Source organism: Erithacus rubecula (assembly GCF_903797595.1).
Source record: "Erithacus rubecula genome assembly, chromosome: Z".
Lineage (NCBI taxonomy): Eukaryota > Metazoa > Chordata > Aves > Passeriformes > Muscicapidae > Erithacus > Erithacus rubecula.
The window spans coordinates 10,179,215-10,197,657 of NC_136661.1; the positions used below are offsets into that span (position 1 = coordinate 10,179,215).

The 18,443-nt window shown below is 41.1% G+C and overlaps 1 protein-coding gene and 1 long non-coding RNA gene across 7 annotated transcripts in view; one reads left to right on the top strand and one right to left on the bottom strand.

The window, feature by feature from the left end:
- PDE8B (phosphodiesterase 8B) overlaps positions 1-18,443 on the top strand; it is a gene marked incomplete at its 5' end in the record, with an annotated part of 95,588 nt that overhangs the window by 73,407 nt on the left and 3,738 nt on the right. For all 6 annotated transcript variants that reach the window (XM_079330194.1, XM_079330192.1, XM_079330191.1 and 3 more), the window contains 9 exons: positions 5,801-5,852; positions 8,679-8,756; positions 9,601-9,677; positions 11,195-11,359; positions 12,089-12,134; positions 12,565-12,700; positions 13,914-14,112; positions 15,044-15,261; positions 16,233-16,368. In XM_079330194.1, the coding sequence (XP_079186320.1) occupies positions 5,801-5,852; positions 8,679-8,756; positions 9,601-9,677; positions 11,195-11,359; positions 12,089-12,134; positions 12,565-12,700; positions 13,914-14,112; positions 15,044-15,261; positions 16,233-16,368 (1,107 nt within the window). The remainder of the gene's footprint in view (positions 1-5,800; positions 5,853-8,678; positions 8,757-9,600; positions 9,678-11,194; positions 11,360-12,088; positions 12,135-12,564; positions 12,701-13,913; positions 14,113-15,043; positions 15,262-16,232; positions 16,369-18,443) is intronic.
- On the bottom strand, positions 10,493-18,438 carry LOC306814293. Its single transcript, XR_013777133.1, has 3 exons — positions 16,882-18,438; positions 12,588-12,762; positions 10,493-10,794 (listed from the first exon to the last, which is right to left on the bottom strand). It is a non-coding gene; the product is annotated as an uncharacterized lncRNA (long non-coding RNA).

Here is an 18,443-nt window from a genome sequence, read left to right on the forward strand (position 1 = left end):
CCCTGAGAGGTCACACACGTGCCAGAGCAGCTGCTGCAAAGGGACTCAAGCCATGGCCCGAGTAAACCAGAAGCAATGGCAGAGCTGGGTTTCTGCAGACCAGACACCAATTCCAGCTGCTCCTGCAACAAACCTCATGGTGTATGGAGCTGTCTGCTGTCATCTTCTCCTGGTTTTCTCCCTCTGCCTGAGCGTCTGAGGCAAATTCACACACTTTGCCCCAAAAATCCTCTAGTAAGTGCCCTGAGAGTAAAAACATCTGGACTTGTTTGAGAAAAGGAGTGAAGCCTGTCTTTGGCAAGTAGTCTCTAGGGGTGAGATAGAAAGTGGGAAGCATAGGAAGTGGCTGGAAACATTTTAGACCAAGCATATGCTCCACAAATAGGGTATGTTTCCACATGGTTTAGAGGAGGGGTTATGTATCTTGTTTAATTTAGAATTTTCTGTGATGTGGGTAAAGACACAAGCAGGAAAAGTGTTTAGAAAGTCACTAGTATGTCTAGTTCCCCCTCTTGAGTAGAATAATACTGAATATTAACACACACCACTGCTAAAATAATTTCGTAAGTGGTAACATTTGACTGTTGAAACCATCCTCTTTGCACAAGTTTTTGTGGAGGTAGATAGTAAGAAATCAAGGAGAACTCTGCATAATTCTTGGAAGAACTTTGAATGTCTATCACTGAAAAATAAGACTCATAGTATTTTAAATTGCCTTCATCTTTGAACTAAAACATGTATTTCAGTATTCGAAGCAAAGTATCATTTACAGTCACAGGATGTTTTAAAATGCTCAAGCTAGAGTGCAAGAGAGTTTTATAATAAAAGCAGTGATAAAGTTGCATGCATTTCTTTTTAATTCATTATTTAACCCTCATAACTGTTGTTTCATTTATAGTTGCTTTGATGTTGATTTTAAAATAAGACATAAAATCTGATAGTTTATCTTATATTATACACAAAGCTGAAAGACTGGTACAGGGAAGTGCATACATGACCTTTTTAATGCAAGACAATAAGTATTACAAACTTGTACCCATATGTAAAAAACAGCAGTAGGAATACACAAAAAATGTCCTTTTGTTCTTTTTTGCCCTGTAGATTGGGCTGCCTTAACCAGTAACAATCATAGATTGATTTGGCTGGAAACACACCTTAAAGATCACCTAGTTCCAACCCCCTTGTCACAGGCAGGATCACCTCTCACTAGACCAGGTTGCTCAAAGTCCCACCCTACCAGGCCTTGAATTTCCAGGTACAGGGCATCCACAGCTCCTCTGGGGAACCTGTTCCAGTGTCTCACCACCCTCATAGCAAAGAACTTCTTCCTGATAGCTAGTTTAAACCCTCTTTCAGTTTAAAACGATCCCCCCCTTGTCCTATCACTACACTCCCTTGTAAAATTTCCTCTAATTTTCTTGTAGGACCATTTAGTAATTGGAAGGTGCTAGAAGACCTCCCAGAGTCTTCTCTTCTGCAGACCAAACAACCCCAACTCTCTCACCCTTTTCACACTAGAGAGTGCTACAGCTCTCTGCTCAGTTCTGTGGCCCTTCTCTGGATCTGCTCCAGCAGGTTCATGTCTTATGCTGGAGGCTCCTCTGGCCCCTTGTGGTCCCTCAAGCAGGTGTGACACCACAGAGCTTGGTGCCATCAGCCATCCTGATGCACCTGATCCCACTGCCTGTGTCCCTGACAAAGATGTTATGGAATATCCTGGCCCCAGTGCAGTCCCCCGAGGAGCCCCACTCGTCACTCCCTCCACCCAGACTCCTGGCCAATGGCCACAGCTCTGAGCAGGACCATTCAGGCAATTCCTTATCCCTGAGTGATCCACCTGTCAAATCCAGGTCTCTCCCCTGTATAGTCAAGGGTGTGCATGGAAGCACCAAATGCTTTGCACAGGTCCAGTTAGATGACATTCCCTTATCCACCTGTTGTAGGAGGCCACCAAATATGCCAGGCATAACTTGCCCTTAGTGAAGTTGTGCTTGTTGTCACCAATTATCTCCTTATTTTCCATGTGCCTTAGCACAGTTTCTAGAATCTGCTCCATAACTTACAGGGCGCAGAGATGAGACTGGCCTGTCATTCCCTGGGTTTTTCTTTTTCTTTTTAAATCTTTAGAAATTACAGTTAAGTAAGTTTTCCCATTTCCAGACACTGGAAACTTCAAATCTGACAGATAGTGGCATAGAATCTTCCTCCATCCACTCCTTCAGGACTCACAAATGCCGATCAGGTCCTGTGATCTGGTGCACCTTCAAGTTCCTTGGACGTTCCCAAACCTGATCTTCTCCTAGGGTAGGTGGTTTTCATTTTCCTAGTCTCTGCCTTTACCTCCTGTGACTCAGGCAGTGTATGTGGCTGGAACACTTGCTGGTGAAGACCAAGGCATAAAAGTCAGAGTACCTCAGTTTACTATGTGTCCTAGTGCATCCCATTTCCTTCCAGAGAGGGACCAGATTTTCCTTAATCTTTATTTAATTCACCAATGTACCTGTAGCAGCTTTCCTTGTTGTTTTTTATGGCCCTGGCCAGATTTAATTCTATCAGGTTTTAGATTTCCTAACATGATCCCTGACTCTTCAGACATTCTCTATGTTACTCCCAGGCTACCAGTCCTTGCTTCTACTTCTCTATAGACCTCCTTCTTTTGTTTGAATTTGTCAACAAGTTCTTTGTTCACCCACACAGGCCTCCTGGCATTTCTGCCCTACTTCAATTTGTTGTGAAATATCACTTCTGAACTTGGAAGAGATGGTCCTTGAATATTAACCAGGTTTCTTGGGCCCTGTCTTCCCTCTTGGGCTTTATTCCACGGCACTCTACCAAGCAGGTTTGTGAAGAGGCCTAAGTCTGCTCTCCTGAGGTCCATGGTAGTGAGTTTACTGTGTGCCCTCATCAATGCCCTGAGGATCTTGCACTCCTCTATTTCATGATTTTTGCAGCCCAGGCTGCCCTTGAACTTCACATGCCCCATAAGCCTCTCCTTGTTAGTGAGAAAAAAGGAAGTTAAGAAACAAATCTTACTTAAGGACTTGTGTCCAAGGCAATATCCATATTCTCCTGTACTGGTGGAAAGTACCACCCTGTCTTTTTAGTATTGGTCCATGAGAAGCTACTTCAGGACTATAGACTTGGGCAGCTTTACACTAGGTGATCCCAGGGAATAGGTCCTTCAAAAGATTCTCCACAGACACAGAGGTCTGCCACAAAGGTTAAAGATCGCAGCCTAACAGAACATATGGTCTGTGGAGATTTAAGGTCCCTTGTGGAAAAACAAGGTGTATCTGACAGAACTATGTAATTGTTCTGTTTCACTTCTGCCATGCAAATACCTCATGCCTGTAGGAGATCCTGGACAAGGCAGGTTTCCTAATATCCACGCCTTAATACTTGCAGCAGTAGAACTTTTCCTTACACTAAAAAAATTAGGTTCCTTTTCAAGCCACAGATAAATCTTTATGGAAGGATAAAAAGAAATCAAATGAAATATTTACTTAAGTTACAGAGCAGTAAAAGCTGTCATAGTTTAAATTTTGATGCAAATGTCTAATGTTTCACTGCATCGACATAATTTTAAACAGCTTGATCTCAGCATTCAGAGTATATGTTGACTTCAAAATATCCTTACTTCATTATACACTGTTTCACCTTAAAAAAGTCTATGTGTTTTTTACCAGTACCAACACCCTCTGTAAAGGATATAAGAGACCACTGGAACTTTTATGTATTTCCATGCCAGATTTATCACATAGAAAAACCTAGCATGTTAAATTTATGCATGGAAAAAATATCTAAAAGAGCATTAAGCCTTCTTACAGTGAAGATTTATGAATAGGGATAGACTTTCATGTGACTATTCCCATGTGCTGAGCCTAGGTAATTATTAATGCTGCCATTGTTGATTTGAGACCTGGCAGGATAGAATCCAGTGTTTTCACATTCATAAATTTACAAGAGAGGTGTTGTTTCTTTCAAGAACATATTGACCCAAGATTAACTGTGTAACTGCCCTCATAACTTACCTTACATGGCTCTTTCAGGACATGCCTGCAGAAGGGGAAGAGAAGTATTCAGAACAGAAATGTGGTTTATTTTTTTAGTAAAGCACTTGGAGGACTGTGCCTGTGTTTCTGCCAGTTGTGCAGTAGGGAGAGACACATCCATTGGCTTTAAGAGAAGCTCCAGGCTGAGGCCAGAACAGGCCGTTCAGATGCCTTGTGTCACCGTACCATATTTGATGAGATTTCCTTACTCTGTTTGGATGAGATTATTTGAGAATTTGCACAAGAGAGGTGTTCAAGATTTCAAAAAGTTTTTGGATGAAGAGTCAGGTCTTACACTCCCCTGAACAAGATTTATATGGAGCATGAGCAAAGGCTTTCCCATTCCTGTTTTTTTAATTCATTACAAAAAGCCATTCCTGAATTTTGTGGGTTTTTACTCCTTTCCATTTTCTCTTTTCCTTTCACCTTCTTTACCTGCCTCCTCCCACAGAAGAAAGGAAAAAATGAAAGGGGTGCAAGAATGACAGAAAATAGAATTTGTATCATTCCTTTCCTTTCTTTCCTGAATAATCTCCATGAGGACCCTGAAGCATGCACTGTCACAAACTGAGACAGACACTAAAAGCACACAAGTACAACCTTGTCATAGTCTCCTTTGAACTGACAGGTTGCAGCCACAGATTTCATGCTTTTATGCAGTCTAGTGCTTTACTACAGGCAGGTGATAGATTTGGTCAGAGGAACCAGTCACCATATGACAGCAATGGACTCCTAAATATTATGTGTACTGAATAATGTGTAATTACAGTGTCAAGCACTGACAATTATTCATCTGAAGAGGGTATGTGTGTCTTCTCTAGTGACTGCAGTAAAAAAAATAATGTATTATTTGTAGTTTTTCTCTGGCTCTGTTAGCTATACTTAAATACATCACACACCAATTTTCAAGGGATAACTTGAGGAACTGTCATTTCTGGTTAGTTTTCCTATTAACAGCAAAATACTTTCTTCTTATCACATAACAAAGGAAAGGGGTGAGGTGATTAGCAGGTATTAAACTGTCATGAACTGGACAGTACTTTTTATTTTTGAGAAAAATGAAAAAGCAGAGGAACATTTAATCTGTGTTACTGCAGACCAAGCAATAGCTGTAAATTTTAATAGATGGAAATATCCTATCTAAATTCTAAGAAAGCTAGAAATACCTACTGTTGGAGCTACCCAAGATGTTTCAGAAGCACAAAGAATTAAGATTTCATGTTTAATTTTTCATTCATGAGAAAGATGAAAAGCTACTTGGAAATAAAGGTCTGATGAACGACACCTACCTCTACCCCTTATTTCCTGGAGAGTAGTTTTTTATAACTGAGTTTTTTGAAGTCCAGTTTATCAGTGACCCATGAAAGGATGCATTCAAAATTAGCTGCAATAGTTCCAGGAAAATTATTTTTAAAGCAAAAAAAAAAAAGTTGTAGGACTATTTCATTCTTTCAGGTTCATATGCAATTTGCACTTAACACTGTCTAAATGACTATCAGTTCTCTTGTAAACACTGGTATTAATCAGGAATTCAGTACATAAAAGCACTTGTATCTCTGATTTTCTGCATGGTGTATCTGTTGCTTTCATATGATTTCTCTACATCTAATTATACCTGAAGAAGAGTCTTTGCCAAATCATTTTTTAGATGAATGGAAAGTACTGGATATGGACAGAATTGAATGCAGCCTATTTAAAGTATTTCTGTATTCTTTTTTCTTACATGTGTATTTTACTTTTATCTCCAGCTCTACAAGAGTCACCGTGAGGACAAGAACACAGGAGACAATTCCCAGTCAGGTTAGAATATTACCATTTACCTCTACCTTGTGCTGTGCTGAGGTGGTATTGGGGTTCTCTGCTGGTATCTCTGCTGTTGTCTCTTCTCCCTGTGTGGTCAGTGGTCACAGCTGACAGCCAAGGACTGCCAGCTGCCTCTGATATCACACCATGAATTGGATTTGTAATCATCAATAATTGAGTCACCTGTGAGCGCCTCTTGCTGTGCATTTGAAGTTCAGATGCATTGCTCTTTGTTGTATTAAAACAGCGTGTTTGATCCTGTGGTGGGTGCACCTTGGCACCTCTTTGTGTTTGAAATGTGGAATGTGCTGATTCGTGCCAGCACACCTGCCACAGTGTTTCCAAGTGGCCGGCAAGCCATTGGTTTGGCCCCAGCACAGGCTAAGACAGCTGTCTGAGGTATCCAAGCCTGAGAAACATGTCTGTAACCCTTGTCCTGTGTCTCAGGTAGGTTTGCTTACTCACAGACGGCACACTTCAGCCTTCCTTGAATTTTGCAGAGAGCTTTTGACTAGAAGTGTGGAGTATAAGGGAATAATCCCTTCCTCCAATGCCAGGTAGTGTCTGGAATACCACTTTCCCCTGAAGAAGAAGGTACTTAAGGCTGATTTTAAGCTTGTGATTCTAGAGGTCACAGCCAGACTGATGATGTCTTATGAGTGAAAATGTTCTCATGCCTTGTTACCTTCTGGCACCTGAGGCCTTTCCCACTATGAAAGGTGAGACAACACTGCTGTGCAGCTTCAGGCACTCACATGGGAGGAGGATGTAACATACTAAGAGCATGGGATGTGACTGCTTGACATCCCCTGCTCTTTCAAGGAGCCTAAGAATACATACAAACGTCTGAGAGCTTTGTGATGCCAAATAACAGTGGACGGGGGAAGAAGAGACTGTATGAAATTGGCTGCTCATTCCCACTGCTGCCACCAGAACTAATCCACGTTAAGCCATTTGCTCCTGTATCCCTGTAAAAAAAGCAGATTTTCTTCTCACTGTTTCTTTCCTGCAAAGAGGTGAGGAAGCCCATAAATTAAGGACACTTGTTATTAACACATTTATATTAGCTTACTGATGTTTTAGGTTTGCTCATCATTGTGACAGGTTTCAGCAAGACTGGGAACCCCCATCCTACAACAAGACATTGATCATTGATGATGGTTTCATTGCAGTGAAAGGAGGCAGTCTCAGAGCATGTGATGTAGGTTATCCTTCCCTGCAGTCCATGGCTGTGCTCCAATAGTAAATTTTCAGAGCCATAAGCATATACCAATGTGACGAGCATAGAAAAGTAATCCATGTGTATCATGCTGTTTGTGGTGGTGTGATTCAGAGCAATCTGGATGATAAGATTTTCTGCTCACCAACTGAAGAAAAAATTTTTATGTGGGCCTTTAAATATTTACAGATGAAACCACAGTATGGCAGAGAGTAGTTTTAATGCACCTGTGACTCTTTGGGTGGGACTAGCAAAGTTTCTGACTTACTAGTTGGTATTTAACACAAGGAGAGTTGTTTTGTCAGCTCTAGCCACTCACAGCTATGTTTATGTGTAAACACTTGCTCCCACTCAAGTGCCTTATGATAAACACATCCAAATGTTAGTGAAAGAATGGCGTTTGTAAGAGGAGTACTATCAAATAAATAAATAAAATTATTTAATGTACATTAGTTATTCCCTGCTCTCAGGTGTCAACAGAGGAAAATGCTTTCAATTTCTCCTGTTCAGACTACAACAAAGAAGACCCCAGCTGTCTTATGAGTCTGTGGTAGAAAAAGAGGATTAAGACAAACTATTTCAGTATTTTTTAGGATGAATGACCTTCTAGCTCTAGAGAATTTTATATTAATATTTTATTTTGTTAAAAGAGGCTGTACACATCCTGTCTTGTGACATTATAATGAAAATTGGTCCTTTTGTTACGAATATCAAAGCGATGATACTTCTGATTCTTCAAATGGTTTGATTTTGAGCGCCTGCTAGGGTGTCTGTTCCTTAAGTGGCATTTTAGATACCTGGGAATAGGTACCACAAAGACTCTTGGAAAGTGGTGAATAGATGCACAGTTGCTGTTTTCAAACATAAGAGAGACTTTAATGTTTTGGAGAAAAATTAAATTTTACCTGATTTTTTTTTTTTCTGAGACTCTTTCCTGGCATTTCATCCAGCTTTTGAATTTAACTGCATGTGATAATTTCTCTTGCTTTACCAAACAACAGTTTCAAGAATGACTGTTTGTTGCATGGCTAATATTCAAAACAACTAAATGGATTGTTTAATCATTCTCAGCATGCTGGATTTTCCTTAAACACAGGAAAAAATAGTTATTACAAATAAAAGCAAAAGCTGTCTGAGTCTGAACTATGCTTTGGCTTTAAGAGTATGGATTGAGATGAGCCTCTTCTCAATTGTCTAAAGTTCTAGGGAGTTAAACTCAGGCTTGTTCAGTGGTCAGAGAAGACGAAAAAGAACTCACACAAGCGGTTCACCCCACCTGCCTGAGACATCTCTCCTGAAGCAGGATCTCTGATGACCTTAGAACATGACAGCCTGCAAGACTGCTGCTTTTATGGAGCTAAGTTAGGTTTAGCAAGTTCCATAAGGCATCCTGACTTCCTTGCAAAACACCATTCCAGATGACTTCAGATAAGTTGCTTTAAATTGATAGACACTTAGCTCCTTGTTAATGAATGAATATTGAATATTTCCCCCACTTATGTGATACTGTTAAGATCACTTCAGTAAATTTCCAAAATTTTAGATGGATATTTTGTAGAGGTTTTACTTGATGTATTTTTAAAGCTTTTGTTTTGTACTTACAGAATCCAGTTCTTACAAGTGCAAGAATAGAAGGAAAGACTCAGCTGATGTTAAGTCAATAACATCTCAAAGTAGTGACGGTAAGAAAGCAAACTGTATGTACAGTACTATAAATATACATGAATATAAATTTATAAATAAATAAAGAACAGACATGGCTTGGGCAAAAAAACTTCTGAAAAAAAGAATAACCAGACAGATTCACAGCTGACTAGACAGAGATTACTCCATTTTTTAATAACAGCTGTAAAATTACTTTCTGATTTGCAAAGCAATGCCCCAGCATAAGTATCAGCATTGCCATACAATGCACAGCAGCGCTGAATGCCTTCATAGGGAGGAGGAGCAGCCTGCTAAAAGTGTGTGGTGAAGCATTAGTGCCAGCTCTCTTAGAAAGCTGCAGCTTGTGGTCCTGAACACATATTTTTTGGTTTATTAGTATTTAACACAAAGGAACCTTTTGCTGTTGATTACTTGAGACCAGTACTTCTACAGATCCCATTTGTGACTGCTTACTGGGGTGGGACAATGGTGGCAAAGATTTCTTTCTGCTTGTGTAGTGAGAGAAGCACTCATGGGGAGCAGGAATGGTTTTCATCAGAGCACTTGTACCACCAGGATGAGGGACACACACAGACTTACAGGAGGAGTAATGTCTGATAGAGATCCATTGGAATCAAAGGACATGAACCATTCTGAAGTGAAAGATGGATGGAAAATTTGTCAGCAAAAATGAGGGGTGGCTGCCAAGGAGGCAGACAAGTTGAAGAAATGAAACAGTGAAAAGCTTGCAGAGGGAGAGATAGAGGAGAAATGAGACAGGAGAGGAGAAATGAGACAGGAGGCTGCATTTCGTTGTGCTGTGCTCCAGCTGTCTGCACTCTTTAAATGCTCTCATCTGATCCACACTCTGTTTAATGGCAGCTCCAAGTTTACAGACCCGACGGTACTCTTCAATGGCACGAATTCATTCTATGACAATAGAAGCTCCTATCACAAAGGTGAGTCCCAAGCACTGACTTTAGCACAATCTCCACAGTTTTGAGTTGTGCTCACAGGGAAGTATATATTTTCTGGACAGAGCAGTAGAGGCTTCCTGCACTTTGTATTTAACAGAGTCATGTAAGTAATTTTTTTTAAATTACCACTTTCTACACCTCATCATGGCATCCCAAATTCTAGTCATAAGGAAGAATACTAAGGAGGGAAGAAGGGTGCCCCTACTAGACACATAGCTTCTGGCAGGAAGGGGACACTGGTCTGTTGGGTCACATGTAGTAGCAGGATGTCCTTCCAGTCTTACCTTTGCTCTCACTACTGCAATGCAGAAGAGGGAGCATCTGCACCATCTTCTGTACCCTCCACTTTCTGCAGCCTTTCTTCACTGTGTTACATAAATTCTGCTGTCACAAATCAGTTGCACATTTACTTGTAGCATACCAGGGTGTCAGGTATCTTCCACAAACCATTCTTCCCCTTTGCCTTTTTCTTTTTTTTCCCTTCCCTTCCCTTCCCTTCCCTTCCCTTCCCTTCCCTTCCTTCCCTTCCCTTCCCTTCCCTTCCCTTCCCTTCCCTTCCCTTCCCTTCCCTTCCCTTCCCTTCCCTTCCCTTCCCTTCCCTTCCCTTCCCTTCCCTTCCCTTCCCTTCCCTTCCCTTCCCTTCCCTTCCCTTCCCTTCCCTTCCCTTCCCTTCCCTTCCCTTCCCTTCCCTTCCCTGCCCTGCCCTGCCCTGCCCTGCCCTGCCCTGCCCCGCCCCTGCCCTTTCCCCTTTCCTTCCCTGAACCTTTCCTTCCCTGAAGCTTCCCCTTCCCTTTCTTTTCTTTGTTTTCTTTTTTCTTGCTATCATCAAGCTCTTAGTTCCCAGCACCACTGTGACTGTAAGAGCAACTGGATCCCTTCCCTTTCCTGATCCTCAGTCATACCCACAGGGAGGTTTGTAGTGGCTGTGCAGCAGCCTCTGGCTCCTGGAGAAGACAGAACTGGGACTTTCTTCCTGTTATTCTTGGCAGAGCCAGGAACAGTCATTGGTGCATTTCCGGATTGTGGCTGAGGCACAGTGTGGGTTTCAAAGAGCCTCTTCTCCCACAGCCCAGCTCTTTCTTCTCTCTACCCTTCAATTCTACATGGAGAAAACTAAGGCGTTACATCTAATATCAGGATATGTGAGTCACATCCAAGACTTTGTTTGGGTTTTCCTCCAGGAATTGGATAATTTGTTTCAGAGCAGACCTGGATACACTGAAGGTCTGAGACATTGCTAGCTTTTGGTTCACCCACTGGGAACTATTTCAGATACTTCACACTATTCCACTTCCCAGGAGTTTGCCAGTTAAAAATAGCAGATGGATACCAGGAAATCGGAGCACAAATTTACATTTTTCAGAGCTGTACTTCAAGGGTTGTGGGGAATTACATTGCATTTGATGAGAATTAGCATAATCAAGACAAGAATAAAAATACTGTAATAAGAAAAAAGTGCCATTCACTTTCCTTTGCCTGCCTCCTTAATCTGCTTTCAGGTTATTAACATAATTAATGCTGCCCAGGAAAATAGCCCGATTACAGTAGCAGAGGCCTTGGACAGAGTCCTGGAAATTCTGAGGACAACAGAACTCTATTCCCCTCAACTGGGTACCAAAGATGAAGATCCTCACACAAGTGATCTTGTTGGAGGTCTAATGAATGTGAGTAAAAATTAGTAAAGATGAAACTGCTGCTGCGAGTGTCCCACATCACAGTTCAGTGCTCTGCTGTGCTAAAATTTCCCAAGCAAAGGGAAGAGGACTTGTAAGTCATTACCATTTCAGTTAAGTAGTTTGGCCTCTTCACTAGCAGTAATGCAGGATGTCGTAAGCCAGGGCCCCACTCAGTCCACTGAGACCTTCATCCTCAGATACAAGTGAACACACTTGCCACCGGAAACTGTATACAATCTCACAGAAGATACTGAAGGAGATACTTCATAGAAACTCTAACATGGGTTTACAAGGATTGCTCTATAGCTGGTCCAGTGTATCAGTGAGGTTGCTTTAACCAGATTCTAATTTTGGTCCAGTAACAGCAGCAAGAGACAGACTACCTAAATTTCATCATGAATTTACTCAGTTTTTTAAAAGAACACTAAGCTAATCCTTACAAAAATAACATAAAGGAAATGAAAAATAAATTACAATGGCTGATTTTGAATGATGAAATCCTGCAGGTGCAAATGAGAGGGTCAAGGAAGGCAATACACTGTGGAGATCTCATGCCAGCGTTCTGGGGTTCCTTTCATGTTTGTTTTGAAAGACCCTAAAGGATTATGCTATAGTGCTGCAGTAAGAGCAGTACCAGAAAAAATACCTAAAGTCCATGTAGTATTTTTGCATCTAGTGATTGCAAAAAAACTAATATAAACGTGCTTTCTTTTTCAGGATGGCTTGAGAAGACTGTCAGGAAATGAGTATGTGTTTTCTAAGAGTAAGCCATCATTTTAAACTTCCTTTGCACATGTGACTTATTTTGCCGATACTGCTAACATCCAGCTTCAGGCTAATTTGCATTGGGATGTATGTGTCTGAAAATGGTTGTCTAAATGACTGTGACACAAGTGCTAGGCTGCCTCTATTTTGGTGTTGAAACAGGCTCAAATAATTAAAATAACACATTTCAAAATGTTAGTAAAAAAACAAATTGTCAAAGAAATGTGCATTCATCATTTTGGTTTGTGTTCAAATGCTCTGTAATAAACTTTTCTAATTATAGGCATTTATAGACTTTCTCATGTAAGGAGAAGAAGCTGTTTTTCTTGAAAAAGGGTTATTTTCTAAATGGTATTCTGAAGAGGGGCTGTGGTAGTGTAGAGGGAATAACCCACAAATGTGTTAATTCCCAAATTCCATTTCAACAGATATGAACCTGAGTCATACTCACCTTCCAGTGCCAAACACCATCAATGATGTTCCACCCTGTATTGCACAGCTTCTAGATAACGAGGAAAGTTGGGACTTCAATATTTTTGAGTTGGAGGCTGTTACAAATAAAAGGTACTGGACTCCTTTCCCTGGGTGCCCATAGAAAGTGTTGAGGAGCTTGTAGCTCTGGAAAACTGAAGTAAGACACAGCAAATCTGTGAGAGCTATCTTGCTTGACTCACATCCACTCTGTTCAAGTGACACTGTTCAGTATAGTCCAATGTTGCCACATGCTGGATGCTCTCCAGATAGCCCTTTTTCTTGCTCATGTGCAAATGATCAGGCTGGAAAAAGCAAACCTCTCTGTCACCTAAATCATCCCACAATTTGGGAAGGTCTAAGGCAACTGTGCCTTTTGATTATGGGGATAAAAAAATGGGATGGAGGATAAAGCAGTGATAGGATCAACAGACTGGGATTCTAAAGCTTATAATGAAAACAGACGTCAGTAGTTTTGGGGTCATGCAGACCGCAAAAATAAGCACGTCATCCAGAGAGATAAATTGTTTTCATTCCAAGACACAAAGAATCAAACAGACTACCCGTTCTTTTGTACTCTCTTTGCATAAAATGGCCGTTTTTGAAATTTGCATTTGCCTGGTTTTAATCTGCAGATGGTGTGGTTTGGTTATTCCATTCTCAGCTCAGAGGCAGTGTAGGTCATCTTGCAGGAGTGAAAGAGGGATAGGACTCTCTCACAGGCAACACAGACTGCAAGACGACACAGAGTGGATTTGGATTTAAGAATCAAAAAGATTAGAGGTTTTACTCTGTTTACTGTTTCACACATGGGCTTCCCAGCATTGCACAAACACGCACACGCACACAAACACACAAACACACACACACAGAGAGCACTTTACAGTTGACATTTGACCTTTTTTTTGGCTTAGGCATTTTTAGTCTTTGGTATGTACTCATGCCAGATTAAAAGTCTGCTTCTTCTCCTCAGGAAAAAATATAAATGGAATTTTGTTTCATTGACAGACAGTAAACACAAAAAAATGGGCTTTTAAGACAGTTTTTCTGAAGCCACAGAAATTGTTGTAGCTCTAATGGAACTGTACCATTTCTACAAAACATTAAAATAATGCCTGAAAGGATGATGGATGCAATTATTTGTAACCTTGGCCAGGCTTTTTAGAGATTATAGATATGCAATTTAAAAATGTTTAACTTCACCCATCCCTTTTAGAAGTCTTGGTTTCTTTGTTGAATGTATCACTTCTGGAACACCACAAGTTTCTATTTTACAGCAGTGCCATCTTCTTCTATTGTTTTTCAGGCCATTAGTGTATTTGGGCTTAAAAGTTTTTGCCCGGTTTGGGGTCTCGGAGTTTTTAAACTGTTCGGAAGCAACGCTGCGGGCATGGCTGCAGGTCATTGAAGCCAACTACCATTCCTCCAACTCATACCACAACTCCACACATGCGGCAGATGTCCTGCATGCTACTGCCTTCTTCCTCGGGAAGGAAAGAGTTAAGGTAGAACCATGACCAAGGAGTTCTTTGAGCTAGGATTTCAGCGTGTTTGCCATTTTATGTGTGTCATCCAGAAGTCAGATGTTTAAATAATGGTCCTGGCTTCATAAACTCTCGCTGTCCTTGAAGTCTTCCTGTGATGCAAGCAGGCCCAGACAGTTTCTCTAAAATCTGTTTATACAAATTTACATTTTTAAGTAGCAATGATGGAGGTGGGGAAGGAATCTGGCTCTTTTCTGTCTCTTGTAAACTGACTGTAGGTAACAGTTCTTAATAAAACTTCACAAAAGCTTTGAAGAGGGAGGTGTGAGCTATTCTCCCTGGTACCCAGCAACAGGACACATGGGAAAGGTTCAAAGCTGTGCCAGGAGAGGTTCAGACTAGATATTAGGAAACACTTTTTTACTGAGTGGTTAAATACCGGAACAGGCTTCCCAGAGAGGTGGTTGATGCCCCAAGCCCGTTAGTGTTTAATAGGCATTTGGACAATGCCCATAATAACATACTTTAACTTTTGTTCAGCCCTGAAATGGTCAGGTAGTTTGTCCAGTGATTGTTGTAGGTTTCACTTCCAAGTGAAATAGCCTATCCTATCCTTTGCTAAAACATAAGTTGTGTAGGAGCAGAGTCAATACAGATGCATTCAGGCAAGCATACAAAGTGGAAGGAAACCCTGCAGTGACCTATTCATTGAAGAATTCTATGCAGACATTGCTCAGGTGACAGCAGTGTAAAAAGCTTCACTAAAGAAAGCATATTTGGATAAGGGTAGGAGTAGAAATTTTGTAATAGGTAATCTGTGGGCACAGTGAATGGCAAATGACTGTAAGGACGTCAGATCCCAATTTAAGTTTACATTTGTGTAATTGTGGGTTATCAGAAAATATTTACTGTAATTTTTGTGTCACATTGTAATTTTTCTCTCTTCCTGTAGGGAAGTCTGGACCATTTAGATGAGGTAGCTGCATTAATAGCTGCCACCATTCATGATGTAGACCATCCTGGACGGACCAACTCTTTCCTGTGCAACGCAGGCAGCGAATTAGCTGTCCTTTATAATGATACAGCTGTATTAGAGAGTCATCACACAGCACTGGCATTTCAGCTTACAACAAAAGACAGCAAATACAACATTTTCAAGAATATTGATAGGTGTGTCTGCTGGACAAGAGGAGTATCCACATCTGGACTGCTTATTTGGCAGTTTTAGTTTGGGGCAAATTGACAGCCTACCTTCTAAACAAGAATTTATAGTTTAAATACAGATAATATAATTTAATCTCTTCTAGAATCCTATATAGATATGATTTACAAAAAGGTTTTCATTTGCCCCTCACCAGCCCAGTCTTCCAACTTGTAATTATTGGAAGCTTAGAGAGATGTTTAATAATCTTTCATGAATTACATTAACTTCGTCCAGTTAATGGCCTCAGGGCTGCACCTTGGCCCACTGCCTTTCCATTGAAAGAATCTGGGCATTACTTTTTTGGGGTATGTTTTACACACCAGCATCTAGATGCTACATGTTGTGTCTGCACAAGGTCCTATGCATCCCACCACTACATTCACAGGGAATAAAAAAGGTGGTAGCAGAGGACAAGAATCTCTGCAAGACTTGGAAGCTCCCTGTGGTTGGCTGGGCACGCAAGTAGAGAGTTCCCACTGCATGACTCTAGCTTTTGTAGGTCCAAGGTGAGAAAGAGCGAGCTCCGAAATGGAAAGAGCCTGACCACAGAAGTAATTCATTTGTCTACCTCCCTGTTGGTTTTGAATAGCCTGAGATTTGCATTCCAAGCTAACATACTAACATGCAGTGCAATGAATGCACTGGTGCCATTCCTGGAGAAGTTATCTTAGTCTTACAGTGCTATGAAACTGAGTTGTAAATTTTTGTTGGCTTCCAGGATAGGTTTTCATTAGGTAAAAATAACAGAGCAGGGGGAACTTAGAGAGGCACAGATCTCGTCTCCATTCCTCCATCCTTTGAATGTTCCTAACTCTGAAGGTGCCAGCTTGTGGCTGAGCCTCTGAGCAGTGTTTTGTAGCACTGTGTGGGCAGAGATGAGGAAAAGGTAGAGCTCTGTCTGGCAAGCTAGTAAGCAAGAACTCTCTTTCTTTCCTAGAAATCGCTACCGGACATTGCGACAGGCCATTATTGACATGGTTTTGGCAACAGAGATGACGAAGCACTTTGAGCATGTGAACAAATTTGTGAACAGTATCAACAAGCCTATGGCATCTGAGGAGACCAGCCCACGCGTAAGTGCTTGCAGGACTTTATGCCTGCAGGCATTTCAGTGAGATTCTTCCCAGACAACCTTAAGTATCATTTTCATTCACTTTGCATTAATTTGCATTGTGGTAATGCCCAAATGACACAAATGGATTTGTGGCCTCACATATTTAAGTGTGAAAAAATATGCTTTTTCTCTTTTCTGCTCTTAGTTCATTTAAACACTTCATTTTATAAGCTGTGTTTTCAAGAAATATATGGGTGGATGTTGTTTTACATGGAAAATTCTGTGCATGGAGAAAGGCTGGCACTTGTTCCTATGGTCCAGTCTCCAAACAGTGGGATTTGTCTGAGCATAGGGATGTAACTGAGGAACTTTCTCAACAGTTATGTCTCTGTGTAATCTGGAGCCTTCAAGCCCTGAGACCTCTCCTGATTGTACCAAGAGCGGTCCAGGCCTTTTGCTAACAGTTACACACCCTAATGCTCCACCAGGGTTTATTTAATAAGCTGCCTCTGAGCTTCCCATCCCCTCTTACCTTCTCTTGCTGCCTCTTGAGGCTGAGCACCCAGGGACTGACCAGGTTCTTCAGGGCAGTGTTACCTGAGGAAAGACTATCTTAATGCACCTTTGTGAAGATAATGCTTCATTGGAAACATGCAAAAAAATCAGACAAGGTCAGTAATGCTAAACAGAAGTATCTTCTGTTAGCTATCCATAATTGGACTTTGTATTGTAGACTGTCACGGGTAGCTTTAAAACTTTAAAAACTTTAAAACAGCATTCTGTCAGCTGAAATTACCTGCTTCTAGGGACTGCTGAGCTCCACTTCTCCAGCAATGTCAGCTGAACTTATCTCAGAGTAAACACAGAGTACACTTCCACTACAGACTTCTTGTTTCCCCTCAGTATTAGGATGTTCTGTTATTTACTGTTAACAGTGGCTCTTTCTGGTTTTAATCCTGAACAGTAGTTAAGGTACAGGGGTAACTTGACAGTTCTTTGCTGGGCTACCTATGCCGAAAAAGGATTAACTGCTAAACATAAAGTCAGAAGATAAATGCCTAAATTGGCAAAAGTCACTGTAAAATATTTCCCCATAAGCCACAAAGATACTAATTTAGTTGTGGTGGCAAAAAGTACTTATGTTCAGTTTTTGACTCAAGAGTTGAATTTAGCAGTGAATCACACAAATCCCACTAATACATTATTTTGATAATAGCATTAATGCCAAGTGAGAAGAATCATTACTCCATAATACACATGTGCCTTTCTAAACTGTTCAAGACCCAGAACATGATGCCACAGCAGACTGGGAAAAACTACCTTGTCCACCTCCACCTGGTCTCCAGAAAAGTCAGTAAGAAGTTTGGTGTTTACTGTCTAGCAAGCAGAGAATTTCTGCAGTCAGTCTGCTACTCCTGTGATTTCCTACTGTTAATCTCATAGATTATGTAAAATTTCATCCTCCCTGGGAACTGAGATCAAAGATTATTCCAGGTTGAAGATTTAAAATCTGGCACAAAGAAAGCAGTTGTACTTGGAAACATGCTGGAAATGCATGTCAGAGATTTGCTCTTCTGTGTGTAAAAGAAATAACTGTGCCAGTCAATTCAGCCCCCTGTGCTTGCCTCAGTTTTCTCAGTTAGGAATAAAAATGTAACTCCAGAAAGTCCCCTAAGTGAAGCAGTCCTCTACCATCCCACCCATACATTTAAACATTCACAAGTGAGGATTGTTTATGAGCTTGCAGTTGGTGAATGTATCCCCTATCATGGTCCTCTTCCAAGAGGGCCAGGGTGGGATGCAGAGAAGGTATCCTACCTGATAAAGAGCCTGTGGCACCTTATTTCACAAATTTTGATACTAATTTTGAGAACATCCATGTGGTATGTATTTGGGTTATCATTAGTTACTTAGCAAGGCTCCAGTTCTCAGACATCACCTTCTTCTCCAAGTTCCTGGTGCTCTGCTTGAAACTGTAAGGCAGCAGACTGGGTGCTTGCTTAGTGCCTAAATCCAGTACAGCGGATTACGATGCCCTAACTCCTGCAAGCAGGGGATGCTGCCACTGGCCCCTGTAACCAAATCTCCTTTACA